The following is a 17,835-nucleotide window of genomic DNA, read 5'->3' on the forward strand; positions in this document are numbered from 1 at the left end:
CAAGTCTCACAGGTCTGACTTCCCCACCAGTTTTATGGAAGTGGGCAGCTGAGCAGAGCAGACAAGCATTATTAATGTCTCCACTGAGGGAAAAGCTAATATGGGAGTTTGACCCTTATTAGACTGCAGAAAATCCATAGAAAACTAGGATTCATTTGGTTCCATTCTTACAGAACTGCTTCTTTCCTTCATTTGACCACTGAGCTGAAAAATCACGTAGTCATACAGTCCTAATTAATAGATGATCCCCAAAGGAAAGGAGAGAACATGGCTCAGAATTCATATAATTGTATATTTAAAGCATTTTGTCGCTGAGTAACCTGTTGGTGACTCTTGTGGTACGTGTTAGTTCATGTTATAAGGCAGCTTAAAAGGCAACATTAGTGGTTTGTTTTTTTAGAGAAAGAGGTAGACTGTATATTTTTTCACCTAGGGATAAAATCTCTCAAACGATGCAAGACCGTGATCCGTGCACATCTAAAATGGTACTAGGTGAATAGCAAAAAAAAATAATTGTTTTCTGTTCTTTGGTAACAACTGAAAAATTGAGGAGGCAGTGTCTTGCAGCATGATAGTTGTTTGAAACTGATGCATGAGCCTTTGGTGATGTACTATTTTAGCTATAATTATACACAGAGTCTTCTAGAACCAGGCAGCCAAAATGCATTTACCATGTGGAGTTTATAGCTGCTTTATACATTCAAACCCATGCTGAGGTGTAGTCTGCTGGTGAACCTACCCTTTAAATTCTCATCTAAGTATATAAATCACTGCAATCTGATGGACAAATGCAGGAGCAAATGAAGTTACAAGCAGCCAAGCTAATACTGGAGAGATTTTTTTAATTACACCACAGCGTCTACAAATACAACCTGTACTAAGGAGAAGTGATTTAAACTACGTGGCAAGCATGACTTGCAGGGTTAAGTACAGCCAAGGCAATGAAAAGTTTGACGCAGATGCTAACAACTTGAAGCAGCCAGTTTTTAATTAGTTTATCAATCTATCAATGAATTTCCTCATAAATTTTCAGCCACTTCGTCACGTGTGTATGAAGCAGTAAGATTTTTAACACCGTGGCTACTCAAGTTCAGCAAGGAGGTGGAGGCTTTGTTTTGGTCAAGCGTTGCTGCAGGGCAGCAGCTCAAGCCTCTAACCTGTGGGTCAGTTCAGACAAGGAGCAACCTGATGGTGACCGAGTTTCAGAGGTCTCTTTGCAAAGCCAGCGTAGAAGGAATAAACCAGCTGAACAACCCTCCTCTCTCCCTGTCTCCAGCTTAGGCAAATGAACAGTTTTTCCAAATGTGCTTAAATGAACATATGTATCTTTTCATCAAATATTTTTCAAATCTGAAATGTAATTTATCTCTGTATTTGTAGCAGTTATTTCCCCCGAAAAGGCGAAAATGTTTTCTCTCTTATTTTGCTCTTTTCCCAAAAACTGTGTGTTAATAAGTTCAGTGTCTTCCACCAAACTGAGTTCATTCGATGCGATTCCTCACAAAACTAATAAGCACAAAAAAGAGAAAGGATGTTTTGATGAATCACTGCATGGTCATTTTTGTGACAGGAATGTTTTTATTCCTTTTTCGATATATAAGGGCTGTCTCTCTACACCCAGTGTATCCTGAGATAGGAATGTACAGTCTTCCCAGAACGTAAGCTTGCTCTGCTCCTGTGAAAGCAGTAAAGCAGCTGATTTATACCAGCTGAGCATATGGCCCGTTGTGTACAACACGGCATCGAGAGGAACAAGCTGCGTCTTCTGCTGTTGGCAATGTTTCCTTTTCCAGCGCTTCCTGGATTTTCTCTCTCCTAGCCAAACCCTTAATGTTACAATAAATTTAAATGCAAATATTGTTTTGTTTTTGCAGTTAATAGTTGTAGGTCAAATCACTTTTCATTAGGCTTGTAAGATGCTACGTGAAGAGATTGTCTACCCTAAGGTAAATTGTTTGGGTTGTTTATATCTACTGCACACTTCCCCCAACGTGATTTTGAATTATATCCTGTTGTAATTAAATAAAAAAACCACCCTATTTCCTGTGTGTTGGTGGCACCGAGGCGATTTAAGTACTCGGGAGGCTCAACAATTAAAGTCATTAAACAACGAGTAGTGAGCAAAACTGAAATATTTAATAGCCTTAGTTTTATCTTTCCTTTCCTGGTCTTCATTAGCGAATGACAGACTTCAAAGGGGAGTGAGAAAAAAAAATATCTTCTAACTGCTTTCATGTCTTAGGATGGACAAAGAGAAAAACAAATAACTAGATATGGCATTTTCTTGCAGAGAAAGGCACAGAGAACTACAAAAACATGCACTTACACACAGAAATATGAAGCAAGAAAGATAAAGTCAGATGTGGACAACCTGATATCTGTGATTTCTTAGTGACCCTAATGTGGAGAAATGAGTAAAAATAGTCGTCTTTATTATTTGTGACACAAACTAGTATTAGTACTGTAGCAGATAACAATGAAAAGACATATTTTTTTACATAGCATGATGAATTAGACTGAAAAAACGACACAGCTTCTCTTTAAGTTTGATTTCATGAATGGGATTTATTTTTATTTATATGCAGCATGTACTCTTTGTTTCTGCATATCTCACTGCAGTGAAATCAGGGGAAAGATGTGGGTGAGAGCAGAGCTGGACCCAGTTAATTAGGCAGGAGTTGTGCACACACACCTGGGGGAGGAATGTGATCCTCCAGGGCGAGCGGGAGGAAGATGAAATGCTTGGAGTGGCTCCACCTAAAACACCCTTTCAATTGCAGTTATTCCTCCTCTTCCTCAGGAGTGAAAGCCAAAGTTGTTCCAAATCTCAATTCCTTTAAGATTTACAGGGGAGCAAAGTTATGGTGGAAATGCAGAGCACCCCTTTTAAAAATTATTTAAGGAACAAGCTGCACCTGCTGAATTTGTCCCTGTATGCAGGTGTTGCTCTTGAAGAGAGTTTTCCTGATAATGGCATTTGGAACCTGGCAGTTGTTCTACTGCTGTTATTCATTACTATTCATTTTATGATGTGAATTGTTGTCTTAAAATGTTGGTGGGCCAAACACGTTAACTGAGAAAGTACTAACCAGGAAATCAACTCCCTTTTGCTAAGAGATAATCTGCCACTTTTGTTTCAAGCAGCCCGTGTAGCCAGTGAAGATTTTCCGGACTCCGTGATGCCTGTCAGCTCCAGTAAGGCACGTGACCTTCACAGGGAGCTTGAAGATGAAGTGATTCCTTCATATATCGAACAGTTTGAGAGAGATGTTCAGGATGACATAATTCTGCTTGGCAGCTTTTCACTGGAACAGGTCAGAGTTAAGAACTATAAGACAATTTTATCGCTTGCTTCATAACATGATGCTGGCTTGTTAACCTTGTACACCCCAATTCTATTTCACTGCCCGGCAATACATATATTGAAAGGGGAAAAGATAACCCATTTCGTTGGCTTGCTTTATGAGACTGGCACTTTGCTAAGCTAACAGCAGGACCTTTATCTTTGTCTCCATTTCAATGTGAATAAAAATAGATTGCCTTCCTTGCTTCTTTCCTAAATAGTGGAGTGTCTCTGACTGCTCCGTAGTAAGTATTGCAATTGAGTTTCAATCAAGAGCCTAAGCTTAGGACATCTCTCTCTGCCAAATTTAACAGAGGCTTATTCATCTATCAACAAGCAAGTTCAGATTGGAGTCCAGGAAGGATTTGTGTAGTGATACTCACTGTAGAGAGGATAAGATTATTCTCAAATTATGAATCTGTTGTGTTTTTCAGGATGGCAAAGCTTCCTATGGTTTTCTTTTTACATTTTGCAGTGTAAAGAGACAGGGTTGGGTTCATGTTGACAAAGGCATGAGTTTTCAGGGCTGAAATGATACTTGTGGGCACCTAACTACCATTTGTCCCTTTGAAAAATCTCATACTAAGACTAGGGGACAGGAAGAGAGATTAATTGATGAATCTATCATTTTTAATTAGCAACATGAGAACAGCGCACTGGCTCTGATGGGCTTAAAATAGGTTACCCAGTGACTGATAATGATCTAAGATTTCTTTTATTTTCAGAGGAAGTTTTTAGAATTTTTTCACTGCAGGACTAAACCTCATCATTGCCTTCTGCGTATTTGTGAGGGACACAATCCCTTCCTTGCTGCTTTCCTCTAAATCCTTGCTTAGCTGTATTTCATTCCGTCTGACTTTTTTTGGAGCTGTATGCATCATGCATAGAAGGTGGTTGGGGGAATATTGCTCAAAGAACATGAAATGGGAGGGAAACCTGAGGGAAAAACACTCAGATGGTGCTAAGAGCATTGCCTGCCTCATGGGACTGTTGGAGTAGGAACCTGGGAATGGGTGACCAGAGTGCTGCACCTTTCCCAAAGACTTTGTGTTGAGAGTTCATACTTTAACTAAGTTTGGGCTATTTGGGTGCTCCCAAAGCTTCATGAGACTCTTTGATGCCTGAAGGAACACAATAGATTTGTCAGTACTTTGTTTACCCTCCCTCTAAACAGGGTCACTGGGAGGCTGATCATCTTACTTGGACTCTTTTTGAAGGTATTCAGCAAAGTTTATTTCCTAGACAGGGGTGAGATATCTGGTCATCCCAAAACAATGTTCTGCTTTTTAAGTGACAACTGCATATATAAATACACATGTAATACAATATAACACTACTTTTCTTCCTTATTTTCTTCCAAAAGAAAGAAAATCCTCATTTAATGTTATTGATTGAGCTGCTCTACCATGAGTTTACAGATAGGGACTCAACACTTTATACTGCACAGAAGAGGTCTTGAATGCCTGTGTTTTCTGTCCATTCCTCCCACGCATCTCTAACTTCAGTTGTCCATGCCCTGTTTAGGAGTTCAGTCATGCTGGTATCAGCTGTCACACCTGCATCCTGCAAGAGGGTAACAGGAGGGTCACTGTAAATTCTATATTGTCTTCTGGATCAGTGATGTATACGTCCATCCCTTCCTTGAAACCAGACAGAAATGGTGCATTCAGCCCCTTTGAACAGAAAATGGAATGTGACGTTGGAAGTAGAGTCTGTAAACATGCACCTCTTACGGCATATTGGTATTCAAAGACATCTAATAATAATGTGTGCATGCACATTCTTCTTTACTTGACCTTCTTTAATGGACCATCTTTACTCTTTGATCTGTGGATATAACCCTGCAACTCTGCAGTGTTGATGCCTTTCCGAAGCACCTACAGGTTCAGTGTTAGACTGCCGCCATGGTCTTCAGAATCTGTTGCTGCCATCTTTGTGATGCTTCCAGCTTTTGTTGCTTGAATGTGTGTTTCTTGGTTTGAAAAAGTCTTTAGTTTGCCGTGTGGCTTTTACTTCTTATTCAGAAAAAAAACCCTTTCCCTTCCTGCTGCAGGTTTAGTGAGCAGCAAATGTACTTTAGCCAGCATAATTTATGATTACTTAATTTAATCTGCCATAATGACATAAAGTGAGCCTGAAACAAGCTTCTATCAATTTTGCCGTTAGAGGTAACATAATATTTTCAAATGTCTACCAAACTGAGTAATTAACCCTCGGGCTGAGTGAAGGAGTCTAATAGACATCTCTCTCACATTCCTTTGCTTTGAAAAAATGAAAACAAAACATGGGAGCCCAAGGGTTAAAAAAAGCAAGTAAGAGTTTACAGTACATGAGACTAGTTTTATAAGTGAGGTTCAGGAACACACTTGAGTTGCTGCTGTTTCTTATTAGGCTGCCAAAAATTCTCTCCAATGAGAGAGAATGCTGCTTTGCTGGCAGTGTTGGCACGAAGAGGACAGCTATGTATTAACTATCTATCCCTTAGTTCATTGCTTTTCTTCTCTGCTTTGTAGCTTTACAATAAATGGGTGGCTTTTGTTTGAACAGCAGCTCAGTACATGAGATCACCATGATTAAAAGTTTTTGAAAGAGAAGATGCATTTTCCAAAATAATAATAATAATAACAATAAAGGTTTATGTAAGATTTTGGCTCTGGAACTTTAGGCCAAGTCATTCCTTACTTCATGTTCTGTTTTGTAAATGTAAAAGCTGATAGTTGAGGTTGGTAAGACATACATAAGGAAAGATCTGAGAGATTCTTGTAAAAAAGGCATTAAGCAGATGTCAGTGTTCTGTTAACAAACACATTAAAGAATATTAAATTTGGAAAACAGTACTGTTTCCTTCAGCCTACCATGTAGTCCTACAGATTTCAAAAGCCCCAATGATATTTGTTTTTAATAAAGACAAATAAACTCTGTTGAGAGAAAATCATAACTTTGGGACTGTGTTGTGGTGGAAGCTGAGCAGGTACAACCAAGGCTGGGTATGAAGAACATGGCAAAAAAAACATCTGTCATGAGACAATGCAGGGACGCGTGCTTAAGGGCAGAACTTGATCTTACAGAGCAGAGAAGTATGCAAAGACAGACCTGACGTAATGCTCGCTTAACGTGTTTGATTAAAGGCAAGATGCTCTCAAAACATGAGAGACTGCTGAGGGTGTAGCAAACACTGGTGACTGGGGTGAGAATTGTACTTGATGGGCCTTTGGCAACATAATCTTGCCAGTCATTAATTCAAATGCCATGGAAACAAACCAGCTCTAGGATTTTCAGACGTTTCTGAACTGAGACAATAGAAGTGAATGGTCAGTTTTATGTGGGTTCTCTCAGAAAAAATTAATAGAGAGGCAATTGGAAGGATCAATACTGCCCCAGAAGTCAAGAACATCTCTCCTGCTTGGCCATCCTCTTTTTGCAGCTTTGTTGGTATTCTTAACTGAACACAATTTGTTCACGACCTCCATCTCCCTCTACAGGATTCAGACACTACATTTAGCCCTCTATGCTGGGCATAACACCTTGCAGTACTTGGTCATTACAGCTATAATAATCAGTTTTGACCCATGACCTCAACGTGAATTACTCAAGAGCCTCGGAAAGTAAAGTGCAAGTTTTGCTCTTCAGTACCAGCAGCTGAGTTACAGTACTAAGAAAGGAGCTATTTGTTGCAGGTGGATAGTAATAAAATGTTGCCTTTCATCAATAGATTCACCTTTTGGTTAAACAAAGGTTAATGCCTCTTGGCATTAGACCTAATATTCTTACAGGGTCAATGTCATCACTGCTCTAACATCTTGCCAAGTCACAGAGAGATCAATTTATATGATGATGGATTGATCAGTTTTTCTTTGGTTAATGGTAGATAATGCGTGGGTAAAATTTGGTACTATGTAAGACAATGACAAATCTACCCTCCAACCAGCAATTTAATCAGGGGGATCAGGCCTCGGTCGCATAAAACACCAATGCACATTTGCTAGCATGTTTTACTCCATTGGATAATACTATCATTTATATCCTGATGATATCTGCAGAGCTCCCCTTGTCAAAGTCATAGCCTACTAAGCATTGTACTACCCTGTGTGATGCTTCTTCATGAATATGATACCTGTGTGAATATTGTGTACCTAAAAGCAATGCAGAATTGAAGGTGACGTTTCCTTACCTGAAACCTGGCTACTCCTTTTTGACATTTGCCAAAGTTTTAAATGACTGTGATGTTCGAATGAGTAATTTTTTTGTTTTACTGAGAATTGCAGGTCAAGAATACAAAAGCTGGCAATGTTCATAGAATCACAGAATAGTTTGGGTTGGAAGGGACCTTTAAAGGTCATCTAGTCCAACCCCCCTCAAATGAGCAGGGACATCTTCAACTAGATCAGGTTGCTCAGAGCCCTGTCCAGCCTGGTCTTGAATGTTTCCAGGGATGGCGCATCTACCACCTTTCTGGGAAGCCTGTTCCAGTGTTTCACCACTGTCATTATAAAAAATGTCTTCCTTCTATCTAGTCTAAATCTACCCTCTTTTAGTTTAAAACCATTACCCCTTGTCCTATTGCAACAAGCCCTGCTAAAAAGTGGTTCTCCATCTTTCTTATAAGCCCCCTTTAAGTACTGAAAGACCTCCCTCTGATCATTTTTGTGGCAGCCTTCTGGACCCGCTCCAACAGGTCCATGTCTTTCCTGTTCTGGGGACTCCAGAGCTGGATGCAGTACTCCAGGTAGGGTCTCACCAGAGCAGAGTAGAGGGGAAGAATCACCTCCCTCAACCTGCTGGTTACGCTTCTTCTGATGCAGCCCAGGATACGGTTGGCTTTCTGGGCCGCAAGCGCACGTTGCCGGGTCACATCCAGCTTTTCATCCACCAGTACCCCCAAGTCCTTCTCTGCAGGACTTTAGCATGTTGTAAAAGTGGGTGACTTCAATTTAGTTAAGTTAAATGCTACACTTATTATTTGGGTGTCAAAGCATCTCTGTAGTCTGTTAGTATAATGATTTACATTTAATTTTTGTGCTACCGTAGGAATTATGGGTATCTCCATTTTACAGAGGAAGAACAAGGGCACAGATAGAAATCGACTCCTGTCAGAAGTGCTTAGCACCTAATTTCCTTTTGATGTTTGTCATTAGGCCAAGTTCATTGAATTCATTACAGCCCTTCCAGGTAGACTGCTCCTGGACTGATGAAAAAAACACTTCACTGAAACCTATGTTTGAGGGGGGAAAAAACACAAGGGAAAATTCCCAAAGCCTGGGGTGTTGGACTTCTGGCCCTTGGACTTCTGATGTCCTGTGTAGTGAGTATACATGGCTCTCAGATATGTGTCAGCAGTCACCCAGCAGGCCCAAAGCTGGACCAAGATCTCAGTATGTGTACCTAGGGGACTTCTCTACCTCACAGGCTGACAACCTGAGATTTCTGAAGATCTCTATTCTATCAGGCTTGCTCCTGCTTCCTCAGTGGGAAGCCTGGGAACTCTCTAGATTTCTAAGGTTTCTCCCCCATTGCTTCTGGACATTCCGATATACACACTTTATTTATTTATTTATTTTTTAAAAAGAATTGGGACAGATGAAATGGGGAGCGTGGAAATGAATGCCAACATAAACAGAACTGCGGAAAACATGTTTTATGTGTTTGCAAAGAGCCTGTCACTGTGCTGTCACAGTGCCCACAATATTAATATAGATGCTCTTTTTAATTGTAATTCTCTTTTGATTGCCTTATTCAGAAGTTATGTGATTTTTAAGCTAAGTAAATATTTAGATGAAAGGAATTAAAATCTTTTATATTTCTTATATTTTTCACTGATAATGGAGTTAACTTAGTTTTTACTGTGTTCTTTCATTCTTTAAGATCAGAAGGGTAATTAAACAACTAAAGCAATTCTTGATATTCTGTTGAGCTGGAACAATGAATCCTACAGCTACTGTAAATGATGATACTGCATTTGCTGCTGCTTAAAGTAATCTGACTGGTCAGCTCTCTGGCTCATTATCCTAATACAAATTCCAGTAAGGAAGTCTATTTCTATGGTTCAATAAACAGAGGCAATTGGAAAGATTCTTCAAAGAGAATCGGTGTTTGCCAAGTCCTGCTGAAGTGACTTCATCAAATACTGACCACCTGTTAAAAGAAGCAGAACTCATATAAGGATTGTAAAGTAAAGAGTGAGTACTGCTGGTAAATAGGCATGTGAACCTGCAAATATAAATACAGTGAAAACATATTTTTAGTTGCTCGTGTATTCTCCAGAATTATGTTTAGGTTTTTGTTTCCCCAGGGAGGTTTTCAGTTTTCTCTGTATTTTTAATACATGTAGAGCCAAACTGTAGTCACAGGTGTAGCTAAGTCTTCTGTCGATTTGCTTTTATGACAGGAAGCTCCTTAAAATTAAATTAATTGCTCTAAATATTGTAACTTTTCTGCTTCTGTGGTCTTACAGTAGGGCTGAATTTGTCGAGAGGAATCTGTGCTGGATGGTGCTTTTGAGCTCTACTTCATAGAACAGACTAATTCTGGTGGGGAAGGACTGGGCCTCTGGAGGCTGTCTAGTTAAAAGCAGGTATATTGATACACTTTGAGCAGTTCCAGGCTTTCCATGTGTAATCTGAGTTTTTAAGAGCTTTGGAGTTCGCACCAGTTTGTTAGTGTGGAACATAACTGGGTCATCTATAAGTTGCGAGGTGTAGAAATATTGGGAAAGACAGTCCAGTTGCATTACATGCTTGCTTACTTGCTTAATACAAAGGTGGGAAATCATCGCTGTTGCTCAACCTGCGGGCAATCTGTTAACACAGTTGGTTTCTCTTACTACAGTGCTAGACCCTTAGACAAGATGTGGCTTTCAGGACGAGGTGGTTACGATGAGAACATAAACTAAAGTGTATACGTTCACTCAAAGATGTGCCAGCACAGTATGATGTTACGATACAATTGCTCTTGTCAGCATTCAAATCAGAGAAGGAGGGGCTTACGTTTCAGCTGAAAATGTGAAACGATTTCCACCCATAACTTTCAGGAGAGAGATGGAACAGGATGTGGGCTTTCAGGAGGAGATCTGTTCTCTCCAGAGAAAAATCATTAGGCGTGGCAACTTGTCATTTCCACTGTTGTATTTAAGGCAATCATATACTAAACTGTACTTAAAGTATTGTTTCCCTCTCTGTAATTTTGATATACTAATTGTAAGTGAATGTCTCTTTTAATTATAAAGTGCCCAAGTGCATGTCTGCACACTTGAAACAGAAGATGATGTGAAAGCCAGTACAAATGGAAGTTATTGGATAAAGTTAAAGCCTGTGCTTTTAGATTACAATTATGCAGACAAATTTGTGAGGCAATGCTTTATTGACAGTCAGAAAAAAGAATGGGGACTCAGAAGGACAGGGTAGACCGTAACCTCAGACCTAAACATCAGTTTTTATGGGGCTGTAACAAGCAAATTAGTCATTATGACTCAGTTTTCCCTATCTGCAAAACAGACCTAAAATTAGATACCTGCTTTAGGGAAGAGTAAGAGGATTAAAGGAGTAAAGTTTCATGAAGGACTTTGAAAAGGCTATGGAGATAATAAAAACATTCTGTGCTGAAATTAACAAACGTTTTTAAATTGAGGAAGAATGGGGGAAAACCACAAAAAACCCTCTCAGTATTTCCGATTGGTATTTCCTTTCAGTTTCTCTTCAGTTCGTGCCATGATTTGCTGTCGGTATCCAGAAAGCAGCAAAGATTGTAAAACCCTGAAGTTCATTACATAGCTTAAGAACATTTTTTCTTTTTTTTTTTTTCTATTTTAATGTAAACTATTAATTTTAAATCCACAGATTGGCATAGTTCGCTTGGTTTCCGCTAGCGTTGCTCATGCTACATGAGTTTATACTGAAGGGAACGTGTCCCCTAATAAAATGTGGTTACCATCTCCTGTTGTATCTTGTTAGCATCTTCCATTGTGTCTTACTATTTAGGCTAAAATTACTTGATGCTTCTTAGTAGCTGGTGATTTCTAGGCTAATCTGGAGACATCTGAACTTGTGGAGCTTTGACAGGCTAGCACATTTCTGCTTCAAGTCTGTTCATCAATGGCAAACGCCATTTCAGTGTTGTATATTTTCAGTGCTCGGCTATGGTTGTCAGACACTTTGATAAATGGCCTTGCATACACTTACAACACTCTGTAGATTTTGATGAGGACATCAAAGCTTGATGACCTTGAAGCTACCTCTTCTCAACTGTGAAATAAGAAGCATCTGAAGGAGTACCTGGTGGTTCTGAAGAAACTACAGGTGATCTCTCTGTGAACAGCAAGGCAGAAATGAGAAAAGTGAGTCCTCTGTTTTGAGGCTGGATAGGCAAAATCTTTATTTGCAGAAGCTGCGTAGCTCTGCAACACACATCCCTCCAGAGGTTCCTCAGTGCATCTTGAGCAAAGTGATTCAAGTTCTTTTAATTTGTTAGTACTATTATCTTGGATCAAAATCCTGAATGAAAACATCTCAGAGTTTTGGTGAAGTTCAGGTCCTTGTTTATCACATCTACAGCTGTATCCACTTTCCATAACTGTTCAAAATTAGTGTCTTAAATATATATATTTCTTATGAAAGCATTCACTTAGGCAGCAGGACACTGCCTTCCCATATTGACCTGGTAGCTCAGCCTTCACTGCATTGTTAGAAATAATGCAATGCTTTACACAAATTCATCAAAATGATCAGTCTATAATGTTGTCACTAAATGTATCCGTATTACTGTATTACTCAGTGTAATAAGGCTGTAGCACGACTAAAGTAAATCTCACTTTGTTTTCTGCAGTATCAATTTTAAAAGAGAGTATGAATTCTTTTTTTTTTCCTAGCTGTTACAAATGTCTCAGTTGTCTAAGTTTTTAATTTTATGCTCATGAACGGTAAATTGGTTTAATTTTCTATTTGGAAGGAAAGTCACGGGGGGGTGTGGGGTGTGTGCTTTGTTGCTTTTTCTCTTTCCCTTTTAAAAACATGTCTGAGAGATTGTGGCACATTTTTGGCAGAGTGCACCGTGAATAATACTACCATGTGTCCAGGATTTTGACACAACTTTACCTCCTGGTTTGTGGGTATCTCCAAGACAAGATCACCCAGATTCCAACAGGCAACGGGCAGTGCAATTTTCAGAGCAGCTATTCTAGAGTCTTTGCTTTCAATGAAGGGCACTCATCCCATTTAACAATGGTAGGATAAGCCTCTCAAAATCTCACTTTGCCAGAAAGGAATATTAACTTTTCTTGCAATATTTTTGGTGGTTTTTTGTCTTTTTTTTTTTTTTCCCCATCTCAAATGGTTCTTCATTTCTCACTTGTTTTGTGGTATACAGTGCCCTAGATGTTGAAAGTCACTGGGAGTGAACCTCCACGCAGCAGCCAGAGTGTGAAGGAAGAGGGCTGGGTGGCACTGGTGGGGACTAGAGGTGTGGGTTTTGTTTCTAGTCCTGCTGACACTTTGCTCAGTGAGCTCAGGCAAAATTCTCAGTGGCATCTGACTTCTCCTGTCTTGAAAAATTGAGTGGATGGGATTTCCATCACTGCAAAACGTTTTGAGATGCAGAGATGGAAATCCTAGCAAAAAGCTTTCATTTTGGCATCTGTTTACGGCTGGAAAGACAGCACTACCTGCACTGTGATGTACCGATGTGATTTCTCAAGGAGTGGAACGAACGGGAAACACTGAGATCCTCTGCATGTGGGATCCCTGTGGGTGGTGGGAGGCTGCTGGAGACCCCACTGGTGGCGTCTCCACACTGCCTCTGCTGTGCCCTGACCTGATAAGGAGGACTTGTGGGAAGATGAACCCCCACAGCACTCCTCTCAGGGAGTACAATTTCATCAGGGCCAAGGCTCAACTGTCTCTTTCAAACCATAATGGGGTGAGCACCTCACCAGAAGATCGTAATACCAGTGCTAGGACTGACCAAAAGGGGAGGGTAAATGTTTTCCCTAAATACACCATTTTTGCTAAATGATACAAAACTAAATCTGCTTTGCTTCAAAGCTTTGCTGAATTCTGTAGGCTTTCTACTAAGAGGAAAGGATGTGTTTGGGCGGGGTTTGTTTAATTTTTTTCCAAATTGGAAATTACTATAGGAATCAAGTCCTACAGTTTGTGAAATAATTTCACAGTGAAAATAGCAAGTCAGCACTGATTAATAGTATTGAGTCAGGTTCTTGTTTTTGTCTGCAGTAGAAACAATACCTACCATTGTGTGCCTCTGGGCTGAGCCCAGGCTGAAAGACCTTTTTCAAATACTGGTCTTGGTCGTGCTCTCTGAAATCAGTAGATGGACCATTTGTGTAATTAAACCTGAAGATAGCTGATGAAGAAACTGAGAAAGAGGTCTGAAGGAGCTGGCTCACAGCTAAAGCAGTCCTGGTATCGTGATAGGAAACAGGACAAAGCAGTGCTGTGATTGAGGCTTCTGCCTTCAAACACTGCCTCGCTTTCCCCAGTACATCCCAGGCGAGCTCTGAAGGATATCCAGTGGTTCCCAGCTTTTAGTGGCTTTTTTTTTTTTTTTCTGAAGAGGCCCTCAATGTCTATATCAACTTGAAGCTAAACCACATTTCATGCCTTCTTGTTGGCAACGCCCATTGTCAACAATGGGTCGTTTTTACGGTCTAGACAATGCCAGTGTCATGATGAGAAACAAGAGCTTAGCTATGTGTGTGATGGTATATGCCATTGAGAAAAAGCACTTGGGTTTATTCCAGTAAATCTCTGATTCAAGGAATATTGCAGCAATGATTATTCCACATTTAAAAAAAAAATAACATGGGCTGCTCACTTTTTGAAAACTTACACATTTTTTCCTCTATTAAATTGCGTCCTGGTGATGGAAATGTCTGGGATTTTTTTTTTTCTACTGCATCTACTTTCCTTTAGCTTGCGCACCCCTGAGGTAATTAGTGTAGGTTAAAATTTACATAACTGACTTTGGGGTTTTGCAAATAGGAAAGATGGAAATTTATTCAAGGTGGTGAATAATTCATTTTAAAGCAAGTTTCCTGATTTTTTTTAATCATGTAGAAGATGTATTACAGACTCATAGAGATTTTCTGAATAGGACCCTAAGCATTGAATTTTTGATATATTTTATTTCTTAGTGTAGGTAAAGAAATATTAACCATGACTCATTGCACTTTTCCTGTTCAATAAGATTTGAATAAACTTAGCAAATTTATTAGGTAGATGATAGAGCTTTTTAAAAATTATCATGACACACTGTGACAAATATTTTACTAGAATCCAGAAGAAATAGTTTTAAATCATATTCCCATTGCCACTTCAGAGGCAGAGAGATGGAAAGCAGTGCAGTTCATACAGGGAACACCGATTCATATTTTCTTTTGAATATTCATTATTTAATTAAGATTAGGAAGATAAACAATGCTATTGGATAGCTATGGGAGTCTGGTAATATAATCAATTTTTTTAAAAAAAATTTCTCTACTTCTGGCTCAGTGTAAGCCTGGACTGGTAATGTCTGAATGGTGGTGTAATGTTATGGCTACTTGATATTTTACATGAAGTGAGTTTTCTGTTTCATGTTATTTCTTAATCTTAAGTGCCTGCCTCAGAAAAATCGCTATCCCAGGCATCACCAAGAGTTGGATCCAGGAGACAAATTATGAACCAAGCCTTCCTCCTGCTTTCTGAATTTAAACCACTTCAGCCCAACTTTAAACCCCTTCCTATCTGCCACCAAACTCTGGAAACACCCGATGTCTTTTGGTCAGTAGTTTTCGTTATTAAACCCTCTCAGGGACTTTGAGCTCCATTGCTGGGCACTCTCCGAAACACCCTAGCCTTGGCAGGCTGGCTCCTCTGCCTCGCTGGGGTGATGAATGTCACTGCTTGGTCCTTGCTGCTACTGGGAGAGGTCCCCTATGCCTGCAAGACCGTGTCCCTGTGGAGCAGCTGGGGAGGAGCAAACCGCCTTTTCTCTTGATGCGTTCCCTCATGGCTGTAATGCCCACTGGTCTGCGGGAAGTGGCACGAGGTGGGTCTGATCACCCCTAACCAGAAAGCTGCCAGCTCTGATGGAGCAGAGCCGGGACCGGAGCCAGCTCCCAGCCCTTCCTGGGGAAGTAGCGTCGGTGGTGATTCACCGGGCTGGGTAAAGAAAATCAGTGCCAGCGTCTGTGGAGGCGGGAGAGAAATGAGTCCCGATCTCTGCTCCAGGGACTCGTAGTGTTCAGCCCAATACTGTCCAGGAGCAGGAGGGCTTGGTTCCCACTAACCAAGGAGCGGTGGGGGAGGGAGCATTGCCAATGATACAGCTGCCACGCAGAGAGCTTGCTTTGAGCTAGTTTGGTCATGTCACCTTTGTAATCGTGTATGTGTGGTGCTCGAGCAGGGCTTGGAGGATTTATTGCATCCGTCTGAGGCTCTCTGCTGGGACTGCCGACAAATCATACTGTATTTTAGGGCAACCGTTTTGTCTTTGCTTTAATTTCACAGGGTTTAAACAAGTTACGCTAAGAGCTACTCAGGCAGGCTTTGGTAATATGTTTTTTGTAGTCTGTTTTTATACTCTGATAATTTTCATTTGGGAAATTAGCAGGATGCTTTGCAAATAATTTTTCCAGTGCCTTAGTCTTCAACAGAGACTCCTAAGCTTCCTCGAAAACAGCCAGATATTTGTGAAAAAATTTAGAGATTTGGAAGAAAGAAGAGACTTCAACGGACAGATATGGAGCCTCTCATGGGGAATTTTTCTCCATCGGCTATTACATTGTTTCCCTACCAAAATGTTTTTTGGCTTTGAGGCTTGATGAGAGTGGAAGGGAAACAAAATTTTACACTGTTTAGATGACAGTATATGGCATACGGTAGGAAGCCTCCTTGTATATTACTAGTGTTGCACGCACATATGATTATATCAGGGACACCAGCAGGAAGCATGAGAGATACCCTTGAATATTCAGCCAGCGCTCTGAACAGTGTGGGTCAAGGAGAAGTATCTTGTTTTCCTGAGTCTACCACCTTCAACGGGGTAGTTGTTTTTGGGTTTTGCACAGAGAACACAGTCCAAAAATATACGGATGCTGGCTTCTTGAAGATGGACTGACTTTTTCAGCTTGCTGTGGAAGAGTAAAATGATTTGAGGCCCTTCAGCTTCATGCTGGAGAGCCACAGAACTGTGTGGGGGGAGCACTGCTCGTGCAAGTTAGCCTCCTGTGTGTTGCAACATCCAAAAATACCAGTCCCTCTTACCAAACATATAAAAACAGCTGTAGTGATACAAGCAGATTTAAAGGGGGACAAGTGGTGGGGTATCTGGTATTCTATGACTGGTTTGCATGTTATGTTTTGTTGTGTGTGTACAAACACACCGATATGTGCATATATATATATGTATGCACATACATGACTGTGTTAGGTACAGTAAAAATAAGGACTGTGGGACACTAGCATGAACAAATATACATTGTAACAATCAAGCTTTTAAAATAAGATTAGAGCTCAGTTTTGCTTGGAAATAATGGACAAAGCATATAGAAAAATATATGGAAAAATTTACGGAAAAAAAAAAATGGAGTAAAGTAATAGTGGCTGAAATTCCTAATTGCTTCTGAAAACATTCAACCAGAAGACCTAAGGCAAACCTTTGGAAAATTGCACATTTATGGCTTTTATTTCCACGTTCTTTCTGTACCTTCAGAAACAAAATGTAGGGTTTTTTTGTTCTTTTTTTGTCCTTTTTTTTTTCTTTTTGGCATGTGGGACTCAAAGCACCACAAGGAAGTCTCTCACCACAAGAAACAAAAGTTGCGAGCCAAGATTCATGAACTCTCTCAAAGGTATGTCAGATAAGGGCTACTTTGTACTTCTATCTAATGTGCTTTCCTTCCAAAGGTCTTTCAGTGCTTTACAGATATTAATGAGTGGAACTTCTCCCAAACAAAGGACCTCAGGCCTAGAAAAATTTAGCCTGTGCTTTTGAAAGAGGCCTCTGTTTTGGATACCTCCATTTTCAGATACCCAGCTTGGGCTGTAATTTTTTAAGTGCTACACACAGTGCACTTCAAAAGGTGACCAAATGGTGCTTTTCATCCCTGCCTCTGAATTACCGTTAGAGAGTGAAGGAAATATGAATTGGAGCAATGTTTTTGTGATCAAACTATAGGTGACCTTCAGATTAAATACATACATCAAATTACCTGTAAAGAAATGAATGGAGGAAGTAAATAATCCACATGGATACAGCCAAGGAAGCTATGTTCTGCTGTGACCAGCTGATGAGCATGCTGGTGAGCACAAAAGAGGCCTAACTTCACTGAATAAATTATTCTCTTGAATCTAATACCCAGCAAAAGGAGGGAAAGGAGAAAAACAATGCAACCCGAAAAGAGATCGAATGCAGTTATTTAAATGTTTGATGTTCAGTAATGAAAACTGTTTACCTTCATAATTGTGTATTAGCAGCTAATAAAGGCAATAGATACAGTAGTT

The 17,835-nt window shown here is 40.1% G+C and overlaps 1 protein-coding gene across 3 annotated transcripts in view; it reads left to right on the plus strand.

Annotated features, from left to right (window-relative positions):
* Nucleotides 1-17,835, plus strand: part of LOC134510710 (uncharacterized) — a 164,041-nt gene that overhangs the window by 43,421 nt on the left and 102,785 nt on the right. For all 3 annotated transcript variants that reach the window (XM_063323962.1, XM_063323961.1, XM_063323963.1), the window contains exons 7-8: nucleotides 3,145-3,314; nucleotides 17,116-17,183. In XM_063323962.1, coding sequence (XP_063180032.1) covers nucleotides 3,145-3,314; nucleotides 17,116-17,183 — 238 coding nt within the window. The remainder of the gene's footprint in view (nucleotides 1-3,144; nucleotides 3,315-17,115; nucleotides 17,184-17,835) is intronic.

Source organism: Chroicocephalus ridibundus, chromosome 2 (assembly GCF_963924245.1).
Source record: "Chroicocephalus ridibundus chromosome 2, bChrRid1.1, whole genome shotgun sequence".
In the NCBI taxonomy this organism is placed as follows: Eukaryota; Metazoa; Chordata; class Aves; order Charadriiformes; family Laridae; genus Chroicocephalus; species Chroicocephalus ridibundus.